We start from the raw sequence: 17,945 nt of genomic DNA, 5'->3' as shown, positions 1-17,945 counted from the left end.
TATCTGTTTTCTCAGGAATATATGTAATATATAACCTGTAAAACATCTAACAGGAAAACTACAGAGAAAAGAAAATGGGTGTATCCCTGATGTATTTCAGCTTCAGTTTCCCTAACATGTGACTTTAATGATTTCTTGAATTGAGATTTGAAAATTTACAGAGTCACTTGGTTTGCTATTCAACTGTTGATGTGGATTTTAAGATAATTACAATGCCCACATTGTAACTGCGCTCTTCCACATCTTCTCTGTGATTCTTGTTTCCTTTCATCTTTCTGTCCTCTCTCTTCCTGCCTTCTCAGGTCTGTCACTGGTAAAAGGCTGCCCTTCTCATTCTGTGTAGTTAATTGTTCCAAATCAGTATTTCCCGGGTGTTATTGTTCACCTTACGTTATTAGATGCCATCCAGTCAGCTCTTATTACTGGCCATCCTCTTGGAAGATGTGTACCTCCTTGAAAGCAGAGATAGTGACACTTTACCTCACATACTTCACACATGTTATCAGGAGGTGCCTATCTCTGGAGCAGGAAGTCATGTTTAGAAAAGAGGAAGACCCTCAGAAAGATGAATTAACACTGTGACTGCACCAATGAGTTCACCTTAAATGCCTGTTAAAATGTGACGTTCAATTTGAAATGAAGTGTTAACAGAAATAGCTGTTGAGATATCTATGTTGTCGTTGTTGCATCCATATACAACTGCTGTAATATACATATATGCTATATGTCCTTGTTTAATTGGAACCAAGTCATAGCTGACCTCCAGTGGGTTTTCAGAGATAGTAAATCACATGAGAGCAAATTGCCCATCTTTACCCCTTGGAGCAGATTGTGGATTCCAGCTGCTTGTCTTTGGGTTGATAGTGCGACTCCTTACCCATTAAGCCACCAGAGCTCCCTGATGAGGATGTGTGTGTGTGTTATCTCCTAGTGGCAAGAAGCTGTGCTGCAATCCTGAAGGCATGTGGTTCGAGATCACCAGCTGCTCCACGGGAGAAGGATGGCAGTCTCCTCCCATGCAATTAATTACCTCCGAAAACCCACTGTAGGGTCAGCTATGAGTCGATTCCAACTCTATAGTACACAACAACAACAACTATATAAATATATAATTATATATAAATATAGTTGTTGTTGTTGTTGTTGTTGTTGATTGCCATCGAGTCGAGCACGACTCATAGCGACCCTATGAACAAAAGGCCTAAAGCCCCTCTCCAACTATCAACATTTATCAAAGTTCACAGAGTTTCCAGAGGCATGTTATTTAGGAAGTGGACGCCTTCCAAACCTTTCATAGTATGTTACGGTTTTTATATACCATTGAGTCGCCTGCGATGTACAGCGACCCCTACGTTCAGTAGCTCTGAACCCTTCCCTGTCCTGAGCCAGTCTCACTAATTCTGAGACACCAACCCCCATTGCCCCAGTTACTGTATCAATCCATCTCATCCAGGGTCTCCCTCTCCTGCGCTGTCCGTTCACCCTTCCAAGCATGATGTCCTTCTCCAAGGACCGATCTCTCCTGGCCACGTGGCCAAAGTAAGTGAGGCAGAGCTTCAAAGTCCTAGCCTCCAAGGATATATATAGGCTAGCTAGATATTATTGATTGCCATTGAGTCGAGCATGACTCATAGCAACCCTATGAACACCCAGCATACACTGACTACATTTCCCTTACTGTGACCCCCCCTCCCCGCAGCAGAAGAGGACCAAGAGGGCTAGAAAGGAGGAAAGGTGGCTGCTCCATGGCCACCCGACAAGTTAGAATTCCAGTCAGACTTGCCTTCCCGGGCAGGCCACCATGGGGACAGCAGCTGCCTCATTTACCTGAAACCTGCTGAGGACATTGTTAAGGCAGTCCTAACCTTCCAGTCACAGACCCTCCAGGGCAGATGGGGCAGATATGATGTCCCTGAATTCCTGCATGTGCCCTGCCAGGGGCTGTGACTTTCCTGCTCTTCGCTCCTAGATGACTTGCCTGGACCTGTTGCTGTGGAGTCAATTCTGACTCTTGGTAACCCTGGAGGGCAGAGGAGAAAGGCATGGGAGTTTTCAGGGCTGTATATCTTTTGTTAACAGATTACCACATCATATTCCAGAAGAGTGGCCGGTGGGTTCAAACCATCAGCTTCTTGGTTAACAGCGGAGTGTTCTAACCACTGCACTACCAGTGCTCTTGACAAGTGCTAAGAGGCACAGCCAAAGTGTCTCCAGGGCCCTGCCTTCCACCTAGAGGTCAGAGATGGCAGGTGTCCTCATAAGTCAGCTTGTTTAAGAAAATAGTTTTATTATGATACAACCCACATGCAGTACAATTCACCCATTTAAAGTATACGATTTCATGGTCTTGTGGTGAGTTGGATTGGGTTGGGGTTTTTTTTTATGGCTCTTTTCAGTTTATTGCTTGAAGGAGTTACACTAGTCCAAGTTAAAAGTGGACCCCAAATGGTTACATTATACAAGCTGTGAGGTTTTAAACTTGTGACAAGGGACAGAAGGGAAATTTTCTACTCACTGCAAGGAAATCCTCACTTAAGTTTCAGTGAACTAGAAGCACTTATACCCCATGAACCTTCAGCTGGGCGTCCTCAGCCAGTCCAGTCTCTGCGAGGAGCTGGCATGTGTTCTTGGCGCTGGTCAACCTGTGGCTGAATTACCTCTCCATATTCTGGATGCTCAATTACAGTACCATTGCAGGCAAACTTCTTCTTAAATGCCTTCATTAGTTTCTTTTTATCATAACCATCAGCGATCCTTTGGACAGCTGTAAGGGTCTTCCTGCCGTTTCCCTGTTGAATTCTTATATGGATATAATCCTCAGTCCCAGCAAGAAGCAGGTCATCACCCTGACTTGCATCAGCAAAGGGGTCGAAGGAGTGGAGACGGTGGAAAGTGAACATACGGTACCATTCTGATACGATTCCTTTTCCTCAGTGGAAACGGCCTGCAGAAGGCAGCAGCAGGAGAAGGCAGGAAGGGCGAACGGAGCATCAGGAAGTAGGGGAACTTGAAGGGGATGCAGCTGAGGCCTCGGCAGCGGCTCAGTAACTAAGTTTGGTTTTGGGTTTTTAATTGTGATTTCTTTTATATAGCAAATGGGTTCTTTGCCAAGCCAACTCATGCACGCTTATTTCATTACATTGATTGCAATCCTCAGTGTGTAATAGTGCTCTTGCCACCTTCTCTCTGTGTTTACTGGTTTCTGACACCCGCCACTTGTCTGTCAATTGGCTTGCATGTTGCTGTGATGCTGGAGGCTATGCTATTAGTATTTCAGACAACAGCAGGATCACCCATGGTGGACAGGTTTCAGCAGAGCATCCTGATTAGGACGGATTGAAAAATACTTATGAGAAACTTTTCCCATGATAACCTTATGAGATACCGTAGCTTCCAACATGACAGGAACTGAAGCCACAGAAGTATGGCATACTGCCAGAGGCGTGGTGAAAAGAGAGTATGGAAAAAGCTCAGTATCATCAGTCAGAACAAAGCCAGCATGAACCACAGAACAGACCATCGGTGGCTCAGACAGAAGTTCAAGTTAAAGCTGGAGAAAAGTAAAACAAATCCATGAGAGCCAAAGTATAACAATGAGTACGTCCCATCTGGATCTAGAAACCAGCTCAGGAAGGTATTTGACACACTGCATCATGATGATTGAAATCCAGGCAAGTGTGGCATGACTTCAAGGGCATCATAGTTGAAGAAAGCAAAATATTTATTAAACAAAGGAAAGAGCAAGTGTAACTGGCAGGAGAGATTCTGGAACTTTGTCTTGAGCATAGAATAGCTAAATCAAGTGGAAAAAATTATGTGAAAGAAGTGAAGAAAGATTTCAGTTCAGAGGGCACCTCTAGAAAACAACACTGTAATTATGAATTGTGCAAAGACTTAGTATTACAAAATAAAGGTCTACCATACTCTTGCGTGATGAGACCATGCAAATAAAATGGTAGAGTGCCGATGTGGAGATAGTTTGCTTTTACTCTCCTGCCAGGCTTAAAAGGAACCATTGCAATGGCAATAATCTAGAAATCTTGCTTTCATCAAAAAAGAGCACCCACAAGTTCAGCACATCCTTTGAACCTGAGATCCCTGCACAGAAACTTCCTTGGTCCAAAAGAAAGAGAGCTGTAGCGTTGGAGAAACCACATGAAACAGTGAAATGCTAATCAGCTGATAGAACAAGGAGATGAGCTCAGGACAGAGCTGGCCTCTTTCTGGCCCATGGAGCAAGAAGCACTCACCTTCATGAAGTTATTGGGGAGTGAGGCTTGCAACCATAAAGCTAGGCCAGATATCTTTGGACCTAGTCTTAGCAGAGGGCGACACCACTCAGCACTTGTACCAGCAGAGCTAAAAGAGCTTTGTTACGCTTGTGAAAGTCAAGCAAAGGCTAAGTCTCTGAGGCCCAAGAGTCATAGACTTGCCTGCAGACATGGCTGGAAATCTTTCCTGATTGAAGAAGGAACTGTATGCTGAATTGTTCCTGATCCTGAATTGGTCCCTGTTATTTCCCTAATAAACCCCATGATTATGAGTATTGTCTGTGAGTTCTGTGCTGTTACTGCAACCCATTGTGGAGCCCAACAGAGATGTAAAGAGTGCTATGGAAGGGGCAGTTAGTGTCAGAATTCTTAGAAAGGGTTTGGACCTTGGGAACAAGGGGTGGCGTGAGGAAGAATCACTTGATAGGAAGCAGCCTTGAGCTGCTATTGTTGCTGTTGTGAAGTTAGAGAAGGTCGGGGAACACTGTGCCTACTACATCAACCATGCTGGCATTTATGATGAAATCTGCTGTGAACATTCATGTACATTTGTGGGCACACAACTCCTCTTTGAGCTAATCTTTTAACTGTGCATATCTGATCACATCACATCTTTGCTTAAAAATTCTCAGGAGCTTCCCTTTACTCTTAAAATTAGGTTCAAAAGTCCTACTGGTTTTGACAAGGCTTGTAGTTCTGAGACGTCCGCAGCCTCAGCTCCCTCCCAGCCAAGTGTCTTCTCAGACAGATAGACTTCCTTCTGCAACTCTGGAACTTTCCTCCCCCACTCCCCTCTGTTCTTTGGACCTTTATTTCTTTGGTTCCTGCTTATCTTTTAGGCCTCAGCTGAGACAGCTGCTCCTCGTGGAAGCCCTTTTCCAACCCCTCAAACTAGACTGGGCCCACCTGTCCTGTGTTCTCATAAAACTCCATCCATCTCCCTCATAGCACTCACCATAAAAGACGACCAAGTCATCACTTCTGTCATCTGTTTAATGTTTCTCTCTGTTCTGCTGTCATAAGCTCCAGGAGAGTGGAGACCTCAGGTCCTTCTTACCAGCACCTAGCCCAGTGCCTCACACATGGTAAGCACTCAGCAAACATTAGCCAGACGAGTAACAGGTAGTAAAGGCAGCAATTAAGTCACTTGTGCAGAGCTGCGTTTTGCTTTGTTGTCTCCCTCAGATAGTACGAGAAGCCCAAGTGACCTCTGAGCATAAGCTGTCTCCTCTTTCTGTCCCCAGCTGACCTCACTGTTCTCCCTCGCCTGAAAGACCACTGCTTAAATAGGAATGGGGTCGGAATAGAGCTTCATTGGATCTCACGTAGCCCTTGGGTTTTTCAGAACAGGATAATTCTCAGTATTGCACGTGACTCATAAGCAATTTCCCCCCCCCCCATTATACACACATACCCCAAAAATAATATTACCAGAATTAGCAGTCCATTTCTGAGAGGGAGGTGAGGCGGGATTCTGCGAGGATGGCTTCTCTGAGAGTTGGGGAGCAGTGTTATGACAAGCTGAATTCCCCTTAGTAAAGATATTGCATTTCTGTGTCTTGTTTGAAAAACTGCCCATAAGAAACTTTAAGAGAAAACTGTACGCCTTCTGAAACTTAATCGCTCTTTCCAAAATGAAAAATTGTTTTCCTTTCTCCCACAGATATGCACTTATTTGGCCATTACCCGGCACATGACGACTTCTATCTCGTGGTGTGCAGTGCCTGTAACCAGGTCGTCAAGCCACAGGTGTTCCAGTCGCACTGCGGTAAGTGGATGCCTGCCTCCGGGTGGACACATTGGCAGCAGCCGCTCCCGGGAGAGTCCCCTCCTCACTGACTCCTCAGCAGGGTCTGTCCCCGCGTCTGTCCTTAGCACACGGCTGTGAGCAGACCCTTCCCGGGGTGACAGTTTTAAGATCTCTAGGCCTTCTGCTGAACTGTTTGGTCCTGTCAGACAAATGAGGGGACACGTGCAGCTTGTTTAGATGGCCTGGACTGAAACCATCCACCCCATCTGGTGGTGGTCTCTGTGAAGGGCAGAGTGGAGCCAGAGTTTAAGGAGTTGTTCCTGGTGCAGGTAGACATTCTCCCCGTGGTAGAGAGGCTAGGATTTACCCAAAGGAGAGGGTGTCCCATGGGTGAACCATGCTCTGTAGATCGTGTGATGCCTCAGGAAATGCCCAAGAGTGAAAACCCCAGGTTCAGCTTCTCCTTTGTCACTTGTGCACCTTGTTAAGGGACCCAGGTGTATCTGGGAACTTTTAGCTTGTCAGCAGTAAACCCTGGATTGCCTACCCCACTGCCCTTTTTTGATACAGAGCTATGTCCTAGGGTCCTGTGAGGGTCGGCAGATAAAGTCCACGTGCCACTCCCTCAGAAACCAATAAGCAGCTCTCTGAGCTCAACCAAGAAGTCGTTTAACCTCTCCTGGTGGAAGTTCTCTTATCTTTAACAGGGAGTTGTGCCATGTGATTCCAAAGCCCTCTGGGCTGCAGCCAGCTTTGAGTCCAGCGCAGAATTCTGCCGCCATGCCCCGTGTGACGAGCATAGAACTGGCATGTTGCTCTTCAGTGTTTCCATTTTAGAGCTTGTTAAAATTGTGCCTAAAACAAATCAGAGCAATTACAGTCTTGAGTATGCTTTTGCAAATTACACACGTTCTGCATTCTCCTACATCTGACTTGCCACCACCCCTTCAGTTAAGAACCACTATTCTGTGATAAACAGGCCTGGCATATAGACAGTTGAGCTTATCTAAGTTCTGTAGAAATGTACTGGGAATACAGAAGCGTTCCTATGTATGTATATATATGCATACATTGATATTGTGCATGAATATGTATGTGTGTGTTTATAAATAGCTGTGTATGATGAACCCTGCTTCTATCATATGTCCAAGGAGCTCTGTTGGCCTAGTGGGTAAGGAGTTGTGCTGCCAACCCAAAGGCAGGCAATTTGGATCCGCCAGTTGCTTCCTGGCAGAAAGGTGAGCAATCTCCTGGGCAGTTTACAGCCTCTGAAAACCCACTAGAGGGTCAGCGCTGAGTTGGTTCCAACTCAACGGCACAGAACAACATACAACATCATAGCGTGTTATGTGTTGTTCTTGTGTGCCATTGAGTTGATTCTGACTCACAGCAACTCTGAAGGATAGAGTAGCAATGCCCCATAGAGTTTCCAGACTGTAATCTTTACAAGCTCTTTCTCCAGTAGAATTGTTGGTGGATTTGAACTACCAGCCTTTCAGCTCTCAGGCAAGCGTGTAATCATTATGCCATCAAGGCTCCTTGACTGTGTGTTTGGACTGTAGATGTGTGTTTTGTGTTCATAATGTACAGAAAGAGAATCTGACTTAAGGGGCATTTTAGGACATTAGTATAAAACTTTCTGACCTGCATGAGGCAGAGAGAAGACCCTAGACATTTCCTCATGTCTTCTGCCCTGTGGCTTTGAACTGTTTTCTCCCTGTCTCAGAGCCTTAGCTTCCTCGGCTCTTCCATGAGGAGGTGATTTCTGGGTGTTTCGAACACTAACATTTTCATTTCTGGCCAAGTAAGCGTGACAGGAGTGAGTCGTGTGCACTGCGGGAGCTGACCTTTTTGCTCAGTGTTCTGTAGCCAGTGACCCTTCTTTCCTCCGGGGAGAGAGGAAAGGCCAGCTCTCTCCACATGGAAGAGAGCTTGGTGCTCCCAGCCGATGTGGCAGCTACAGAAATCAGGGCTGAGCCTGGTGAGACGGCCTCACACAGTTCAGAGAATGATCGTGGGCCACTTCTGTCTGTCTTGTGAAAACATGGCCACGAAATCATCCTGAACATCAGAATCATGCATTCACCAGTATGTGCATGAGTGATACCAACAAAACTCTCAGCTCTATCATAAGGCATCAAAACCATCACTGGAAACTTGGTTCATCAGCAGACCTGGTTGGAGAGAACTCAGAAAAGAGCCCCAGGACCTCACTGTGACCTGGAGATTACTGGCAAAGGGCAAGGCTCTAGCCGGCCAGAGATAGAGAACCCTAGAGCTTGGCATAGCTGCTGGGTGGGCCTCCCTCCTTCCCCAGCCTTTTGGTGTAATTGTCAAGTCTGTGCTTAAAAAACAGCTAAGAGCTTTGAGACCACCTGGGCTAAACAGTGACAGTAAATTAATTTGAGGTTACTGACCTCCTCATGCAAATCCTAGTGTCCACTGTGTCTCCTGCTGAGCCTGCTGACAAGTAGCAGTGGGGACACAACTGCCACTCAGCTGTGGAAGTGCCAAAGCTTCTCTGGCTGTTCGGTTGTGTGGCCCCTTGACACGAAGCTCCTATTAGTCAGGACCAAGAGAGTACACGGCAGAGCTCAGGACCCAGCGGCTCTTCAGGGAAGGGAGCATGTCTGCATTTCCCTAAGAACTCATCCCATAGGCTGAGGATTTTTTGCTTTCTTTTTTTCTTTTTTTTTTTAACTTCTTATGACTAACCTAGCTATTTTCAACAAGCAAACAAGAAAAACCATTGTGCTCTGTAACAATAACAAGATAGATAGCTTGTAATTATTTAGGACTGACTGTATCAGGCAAAGACACTTGGTGGTATAGTGATTAAATGCTTGCTGCTAACCAGCTGGCTGACTGTTCGAACCCATCTCATAGCTTCATTTGAGAATGATATCCTGTAGAGTTTGTAGCCTAGGAAACCCAGTGATGCAGTTCCACCCTGCTTCACAGGGTTAAATAGAAGTTGGAATTGGCTCAGAGGCATCCAACAACAAGTACTAGCGAGTATGCTTAGTGCTTCAGTACCCTGGAGTTAGTAACCCTCCCACCAGCTTTATAGAGTAAATGTTCACATTGTACGCATTTAGAAGTTACAGGAGCTGAGAGTCTGGAGGTTCCCTTGCCCTAGAGGCAAGGGTGGTGAAACTTCGTCTCATATACTTTGGGCATGTTGTCAGGAGGGGCAAGTCCTTAGAAAAAGGCTTTATACTTGGAAAACTGGAGAGTCAGCAAAAGAGAAGAAGACCCTCAACAAGGTGGATTGACACAGTGAATGTAGCAATGGACTCAGGTGCATCAGAGATGATGAGGATGGTGCAGAATAGGGTAAGATTCAGATCTGTTGTTCATGGTGTCGCTATGAATTATAGCAGCACCTGTGAATTAACAGCACCTAATAACAGCTTGCCCAAGGTTTCAAATCAAGGCAGCTCTGGAGCCAGATTTTGAACATGTATACGTGAACATAGATATGTGTTCTGTGCCTTTGCATGTATAAGTCAGTGCTCATTGTTTCAATTAGTTTTGTTGTATTTGGGGAAACTCTGACGGCAGAGCCCCTAGGGAGTTTCACTGCTATTTCAGAGACCATACACCTCTTTAGCAGCATCTCAGGAGAAGGACAGGCAGTCTCCTCCTATGCAGTTTACAGCCTTGGAAATCCAAAGGAGGGTCAGCTGTGAGTTGGTTCCAACTGGACAGCAGTGATTTTCAGTTGTATTAAGTCTCCACAGATCTCAAGCCACCCTTATTCAGCTTCATCTGGAAAGGTGCACAGTGCTCTGTGCTTGAGTATGCCTGCCAGTCATTGGAAAATCATTATGAGTATTGATTTTGAGGTTACAGATAAATGTTAGCAAGTAGGCAAATTCACAAATACAGTGTCCATTTTTAAAAAAAGATGTAGTTGTATGCATGTGTGAACATAGACGCATGCTTAGGCATGTGATTCTAATAATATGAAAAATAGAATGCCAACATGAGAAACTCTTGTATCTTAGAGTCAGATAGCCCTGAGTTAAAATTCTAAGTAGCAGCTTGACCTTGGGCAAATTACTTGACCTTGGGCTAATTACTTGACCTTTGTGAGACCCATTTTCCTCATCTATAAAGTGTGGATGTATAATATGTAGCTTCTCCTGGCAGAGTTACCAGGAGAAATAGAAATAAAGTTTCCTGGCACGTGGTAAGGGAATAAAGAAAGGGCAGCTATAATTGTCAATAAAACGAGGTGATTTTTTATTAAGTTAGATGTTTCCTATAAAAAATGAGAAGGCCAATTCAGTCAAGTGCTTCCTGTGTTGGTTTCTGCCCTGTCTCGGGGGATGTGTCCTCTGAGGCCAGCCTACAGACGTTTGTCTGTGATTCATCCTTAGCTTCCCACACTCTTGGAGGCAGCGATTGTCAGTGTGGCTGTGATTCCATTTGCCAGGAGTCCTAAGGGCGTGGCTTTACAAAGATTGGTTGACACTCACCCTCTGCACTGATGTCCATTCCTTTGGAGACACTATGATGCTCCAGGACCTCGCTGAGGTCCTTCACAGGGGCTCAGCGATGACTGCACGCCTTCCTCGCCAGGGTGTTGTCCATGTGGGAAGTAGATGCGGGAAGCAGGTGCATCCTCCACTTGGGAGACCCTCTGTTTCGCAGGTGGAGGGCCTCGGGGAGCCTGTCATGTGTGCCGGCTGCCTTGGATCCACTCCTCCGTCCATGCCAAGGGCCCCTTCGATGCTTGTTAACTGTCTCCCCTAGAAAGCTAGGGTCTCAGGGGATTGATTTGTTTGTAAAATTTGGTAAATCAGGGAAACAAGAAAAAAAGAAAAGGCCTTGCCCTGATCAGCACCTCTATTCCTATTAGTCCATGTTGTCAGGAGAGACCAGTCTTTGGGAAAAGATCATGCTGGGAGAAGGGGGGAGGGGGTCAGAGAAAGAGAAGACCCTTCTCAAGATGGATTGACATGATGACTTTAACAGTGAGATCGAGCAAGTTAGAGATGATGAGAATGGCACAGGTGAGGGCAAGGTTCAGAGCTGTTATTCAGAGTCACTCTGAGTCAGAGCCAAGTGATGACACCCAACAACAAGAACAAATCCACCCCGAGTTGTGTTGGCACAGTGATGGGAGAGAGGTGGAGCAGACCTGGTGCTGAGTGTTGCCTCTCTGCGCTCAATCTGCTTAGGTCTAAATGCCAGTTTGTGCTGTGTGACCTTCATCAGATTGCTTTCCCTCTCTGTGCCTCCCTTTCCTTATTCTCAACCCTGGAATAATAGTTTATCTCATTAAGTTGTTGTGATCATTAAGCAAAGGAACTTGCATAATACTTAAAGTTTTGGTGGAACCAATTGCTTTTTAAAAATTAAGCTCTTATTTAAGGAAACTCTAAGGTTCAATGCTATCTAGTGAAATTTTGCACAGAGGGTTTGCACTTGTGTTTACTGTGGAGTGGGACAAGAAACACTGTGATTCTTCTTCATGGGTTGGTGCTATTTTAAATTCCAGATTCCACTTACAAGGAGCTGTATCTATTTCTTTCCCAAAAGAACCTTGTAAGAGGTGGGGGGAGGGGGATTAATGCATGCATGCATACACACATACACACTGGGCACGACAGAGGGTGACTGACATCTGGGTGGGTGTGACTGAGAAAGATCAGATAAATTATGTATACTGCATTGAAACAGAAGAGAGAGAGAACTGTTTAAAAGCGATGTATGATTGGGTATTATGGTTATCACAAGAGTCCAGAATGAAAGTTGCATAGTGGAGTGTACTGGGGAGGGGGGAGGTATTGTATACCAATGAAGGAATTTTTCTTTTACTTTTCAAAGAGAAGAGCGAAGTGGGGGGAGAGGGTTGGTCAAGGAGAAGAATGCAACAATGAATGGAAATCCAAAGTCTCTGTAAATGTTCATTAAAATTAATTTTAAAAAAGAGTGCTGTGTGTGCACAGCTAAGGATATAAGCTTAAAACAGGGAGGTACAAAGTGTCTGCAATAGAAAATATATTCTTATTACTCATCAGTTCAACTCAACTCATTGCTGTTGAGTATGAACAAACTCATAGCTGATTCTCCAGGGGGCTTTTAGAGGCTGTAAATCATACGAAAGGAGATTGCTTATCTTTCTCGAAAAGAGCCTCTGATGGATTCGAACCACCTGTCTTTGGGCTGGCAGCACAACTCTTTATCCCCCAGGCCACCAGAGCTCCCTTTATTACTCCTAGTAATTATATATCCTTACTCAGCTTGGAATATTATAATTAAAGATAAAAATAACAGTTAGATCCAAGTTTTCATTTTTAAATTGGGTTGAGCACTTATGAAGTTGGATTGTATGATTTGCCTAAATGAAAGGAGTATGATTTTTTTTCCCTCCTGTCTTATCATCTGATGTGTTTCCATCACTGATTACTGTAAATCAGGACTTCTCAGCAGCCAGCACTATTAGTACTTTAGGCGGGATGAGTCTGTCCCTGCAACATGGTAAGCTGTCAGCAGCATCCCTTGCGTCTACCCACTAGATGTCAGTAGTACCACCACCTACCTACCCCACCTCCATCAATCTAGCCCCTGCCCCACCCCACTGGTCTCGATAACTAGAAATTGTTACCCACATTACGAGTGTCCGGGGAGGAACAGAACTGCCCCACGAAAGAACTTCTGCCATAAAATATAACACGCTCAAGTTTTCATATTATATTCTGTGCAAGTCTTAAAATTATTTTTCAGATTAAGATGTGTGTGTGTGTGTGTGTGTGTGTGTGTGTGTGTGTGTGTGCGCGCGCGCGCGCTCTTGTGTACAGGAAACACAGAAATCACTTTTGTGGGATCACATCACTATCTAGAAAATTGACCACTGCAGCTTCTACAGAGGAGCCACTCCTGTCACAGTCCTAGGCAAAGCAGACAAAAGGCTCTGTCCATAAAGTTGCTCTCCTCCACACTCCAAAACGTGTTAAACAAGTTGCTTGTTTGTTTGGTGGTGTTTTGTTTTTGGTTTTTTAAGAAATGATGCATCTGTGTACACATATCCTCTGCAACTGTTCAGCCACCTGCGGCCTTCACCCTCAAAGCCGAGAACCGTACAGCCCACCCCCACCCCATCAGACAGAATTAATCCTTGGATGTCGCTGCTAATAATACGAAGTGGGTGGTGGGGTTGAGAACCAAAGAACCTAGATGTCATTCAACAGACAAGAGAGGATTAAATTTTTTTTTCTCGCTCTCTCAGTGAGGGTTTTTCATTCCCTTTTCTGATTGTATGTTGATTGCCCTTCAAGTAGCTGTTTTGCATGTTGATGGTGATGCAGTAGAATTTAATGAACTGTGAGCTGAAGCAGAGAGGCTGAGCCGCAAAATAAATGAATGACAGAGCCTCACTCCTAGAGCGAGGCCTGGCGTGCCCTATGCAACCTGGTGCTGATGTTGGTGGCTGCTGAGAGCAGAAGGGCCCCGCCAGGCTGCATGTGGGAGCCTAATTAAGGAAGTGCCAGGGATCCCTGCCACTGTCCTTTTTATCCTTCTACCTCCAGGTGACCTCTTATTGAGGAGGAAGCAAGCCATTTGAGCTTCTCATTCTTTGAGAAATTTAGTCCCTCCCAATGTCAGTGCCCCTGAGCTTCTGCAGGAAGCACCACTGGCTAATTGTCCAGCCAGGACTTTGGTTTCTGAAGGTGTTACTTGCCACAGTGCAGAGTTTGGGAGATTTGGTCTATTATGTTGCATTTGACTGTTAGGATTCATTTTTGGTTATTGTTATTGTTAGCGCCATCTTTTATAAAACTAGATTTCTCCCCCCCAGTAAAGATGGATAAAATAGATAAAGGAAATTGACCTCATTGAGTATATGCTTAGTAAAGTATCACAGTATTATTAAAGACAACTTGGGAAGAGTGTGTGACTCTATATAAACTCTATTTTGAGGTTGTTAAATGGCATCTTCTCCATTCCAACTCAGTGACCCCTTGCATAGCACAAGGAAATACTACTGTATTTGAGCCCATGGTTTTAGCACAGAGTCTATCCATCTCATTGAGTTCCTTCCTCTATCTTGCTGACTCTCTACCAAGCATGATGTCCTTATCCAAGGACTGGTTCTTCCTGATAACATGACTGATGTGTGAAGATAAAGTGTCACCATCCTTCCTTCAGAGGAACAGTCTGAGTGTATTTCTTTCCATAACTCCTAGTATAGAGTGTGTCATATGATAGGTTCTAAGGAAAGAATGAGTCAGTGGCTGGTTAACAAATGATTAGAACTTGAATCAGCCATTATACTGAGCAAATTTAAAATAAAATGGGATAAATAGGATGACTCTCTCTCTATATATATATATATGTGTGTGTGTGTGTGTGTGTGTATGTGTGTGTATATTTAGATTTTTCTATTGTGAACTTGGTAAAACTCACATTACAACTAATACTGGCCCCAGAACCTAGCAGCTTAGCCTGGACCCAAGCCCTGTTTTTTGTTTTTTGGGGTTTTTTTTCAGGCTGTTCTTGGAAGATAATGATAACAATACAGTAATAACAGGGTTAATAATGATAGCAGTCATAGTCAAGTCTTGAGTACTTATTCTGTGGTAAGCACTTTTATACATTATTTAATCCTCTTCCCATCCTAAGGTGTTTTGGTAGTAGTATCCCCATCTTGTGCCCACAGAAAGAGAAACCTAAAGGACTGAACATTAAGCTGATAGTTGACAGAATTTTAACCCAAGTCTGACCACAGCATTTAACCCTCAATGTGGTTGAATGCTTTGAATCTTAAACATAACGAAAGTTCAGTGCAGATTTTTCATCCCTTGTAGGATGCTGGAGAGTAAATAATAGGTATGGGAAGGTAGTTTCATTATTTTTCACTTTTCTAACTGCACCACTGATCTGTCTCCTTATTGGCTTAGGGGAAGAACCTGGACACAAATTTGGGTGTTGGGGAAGGAGAGAGATGTATTCTTACTAGTGAATGTTTAAAACCTTAGCCACAGCATTTTAAAAAAATCTTCCGAACATCAGAAATGGAAAAGCGGGAAGCTCGTAGAAACAGTGGAGGGGTACTACATGTGTTCCCCCATCAGTTCTGTCTACAGTTTCTTACTTGCGTCCAGCAAATGAGCAGAGCCACAAAACCTACAAGCAGTACAATATTCATTTCCTCCATATAAATCCCCAAGTCAAACCAAACCCATTACCATCAAAGTTGAATTCATAGCAACTCTGTATGACATAATGAAACTGTCCCATAAAATGCCCAAGGCTATAATCTTTACAGAAGTAGATTGTCACCTTTTTCTCCCACAGAGCAGCTAATGGATTAGAACCACTGACTTTTCAGTTAACAGCCAAACTCTTAACCATTGTTCCCCCCTACAAGGCTCCTTATAGTCAACAAGATCCCTCCCTGTGTATGTTTCTGTGAAATTAGCAGAAATACTCCGATTTGTTGGTAAGAGCTGTTTAGTCGACACTAACTTATAGCTGACCCTCTATGGGGTTTTGAGAGGCTGTAAATCACACAGGAGTAATCTTTCTCATGAAGATCAGCTGGTGGGTTTGAACCACATGCCTCGGGGTTGGCAGCACAGTTTCTTATCCCTAGGCCACCAGTGTGCCCTCAGTGTTCTAAGTAGACACCTCATAAACTCACTGTCTCAGCTTAAATGTAAACATTGCTTCTGGCAGATGAGATTTCACCATGTGTATTTGTATGTGGTGCAAACACATTCATGTACACAAGTAGAGCCAATAAGAAATAATAAAAATAATTTTTAACCATAACCAAATACTCTGAGAGTATGAGTCACTCACCTTGGGGCCTCCGGTCCGTAGTCTCAGGAGATATAAAGGTCAGTTGGCATAACCTAGCCCACAAATACAGTGTTCTACACCCTATCTTGATGAGTAGCAAATGAAGTCTTGAAAGCTTACAGCCAGCCATCTTAGATATAACCATTGGTCTCTCTCAGAAAAAAGTGAGAAAAGCAGAGGAAAAAAGTGAAAAAAGCAGAGAAAAGTTAATTAAGCAGATGGTATATAGAAACATTTCGTTCATGGCACTTGTAGACCTCACTAACCTTTGCTTCCACCACCCTGAGCCCAGAAAAACTAGATGGTGCCCAACTCTGAATGCTGCCCACACTGAAAGAGATCACAATAGAGGAAACAGGGTGGAGGGAGGTGGATGTAGAACCAAACAAAATTCTAAAGTGCCCAGGGCTGTTGGTCTGATAGAGACTGGTGACCGTCCTGAGAATAAGACCCTTTGATGCCCTTTGTTTGAGCCTGGCACTGAACTTGCCTACATGGAACAACATTCAGCCAAATAGTAGACAGATTTTTTTTTTTTTAGGCAGATCTTTAAGGTGAACGATAACATTAGAAAAGTAACTAGATCAAAAAATACAGCTTATTCTAGGGAGTAGAGCTCAGAGGGCAGGAAGAGGGAAGGTAGAATGGAAAATAAGAACAAAAAAAGAGTGCTATTAAAATGTGGACTGTAATCAATGTCAGGAAACAAAATATGTATGAGTGTCTGAACTGAATACCGGTCTACTCTGTAAACTTCCACTCAAATAACAATAAAAGGTCAAATAAAGATAACTTAATAAGACCTTCATAATTGTAGGATTATTGGATTCCACTTTAAGTTGTTTTTGTTTGCCATTGAGTCAAAACTGACTTTTAAGAGGAAAAGAATATAAACAAAATTCTTAGGATGACCTTCTTCATAATCATCCCAAAAAATGACTTTTAAGTCTTTAGTTTACCTGAAAAATATTTCTTGAACACCTACTGTGTTGTTAGGTACCATTGCTGACCCTTCAGTGGGTTTTTAGAGGCAATAAATTGCACAGTAGGAGATTGCCTGTCTTTCTCCCTCGGAGCAGCTGGTGGATTCAAACCGCATTACCTTGGGTTGGCAGTACAGCTCCTTAAAACTCGGCCACCAGAATTCCCCCTGAAGGCCTGGCGTTATTCTGGTACAGCAGAGACAATGGTAAAACAAGACAGATTAGAATGTGGCCTCCTTGAAGTTCATGTTCCAGTGGCTTAACCAAAATAAACAGATACATGATCAAGGTGTATGAAGAGCTAGGACACAAGTGTTTCAAGAGGAAGCACAGCAAGAGGAAAACAGGTGAAGCGTGTGTGAGGCTTCCGAGAGGTGAGGGAGGTGCCAGAACTGTAGAGTTTTGCAGGCTCAGTAAGGAGTTCGAACTTCATGCTTGGTGGAGTGGGAAGACACTGGACGGCTTTGAGGAAGCGAAAGATATCTGCTGGTTTCTGAGTGGAGATGATCCCTCTGCTGCTGTGGAAACTCTGAGGGGGCTGATGCAGTGGCTGTTGGTAACAGAGCATGTGGTAGCAGTCAGATGGACAGAAAAAAGATCAACTTGAGATCCATTTTGGAAATGTAGCTTACAGAATTTGCTGGTTGATTGGGTTTGAAAAGCGAGGAGTCAACGTTGAGAGTTAGAAGATTAATGGCCAAAGATTTGGCGGGAAAACCAGCAGCAGATGACAGCGTGGAAGCCAAGAGCAAAAACATTCAGCAACTGATCAGTGGCAAGAGGTGAAGTGACAGGGGACAGAGGAGTCCCTAGGCTGGCCATTTGAAGGTGGTGTTTGCTTGCTAGTAGCTGGTTCATTTGTGACTTGTAATTTTTTCAAGTACTGTTATTGTTATTATGTTCCCTCATGTTGGAACCGGTTCATAGCTAACCTTCCAATGGATTTTCTTTTTTTTTTTAATTATTAAATTTTATTAGTTTAAATGAACATTTACAGAGATTTGGGGTTTTCATTCATTGATTGTTGCACTGTTTTCTCCACCCTCATCCCCAGTTCATTCTTCTTCCCCGCCCCCATGTCTGTTTTAATTGTCCAATTGCCACAGTGCTTGTCAAAGCCAGTTC

The 17,945-nt window shown here is 44.0% G+C and overlaps 1 protein-coding gene across 2 annotated transcripts in view; it reads left to right on the top strand.

The window, feature by feature from the left end:
• Positions 1-17,945, top strand: part of ATXN7L1 (ataxin 7-like 1) — a 336,816-nt gene that overhangs the window by 121,395 nt on the left and 197,476 nt on the right. For both annotated transcript variants that reach the window (XM_006882619.1, XM_006882621.1), the window contains exon 3: positions 5,935-6,039. In XM_006882619.1, the coding sequence (XP_006882681.1) occupies positions 5,935-6,039 (105 nt within the window). The remainder of the gene's footprint in view (positions 1-5,934; positions 6,040-17,945) is intronic.

The sequence above is a fragment of the Elephantulus edwardii genome, unplaced genomic scaffold (genome assembly GCF_000299155.1).
Source record: "Elephantulus edwardii isolate Elephantulus edwardi_28Jun2011 unplaced genomic scaffold, EleEdw1.0 scaffold00022, whole genome shotgun sequence".
Classification (NCBI taxonomy): Eukaryota; Metazoa; Chordata; class Mammalia; order Macroscelidea; family Macroscelididae; genus Elephantulus; species Elephantulus edwardii.
Note: the sequence above shows the minus strand (reverse complement) of the source record. Positions and strands in the feature narration are given on the sequence as shown.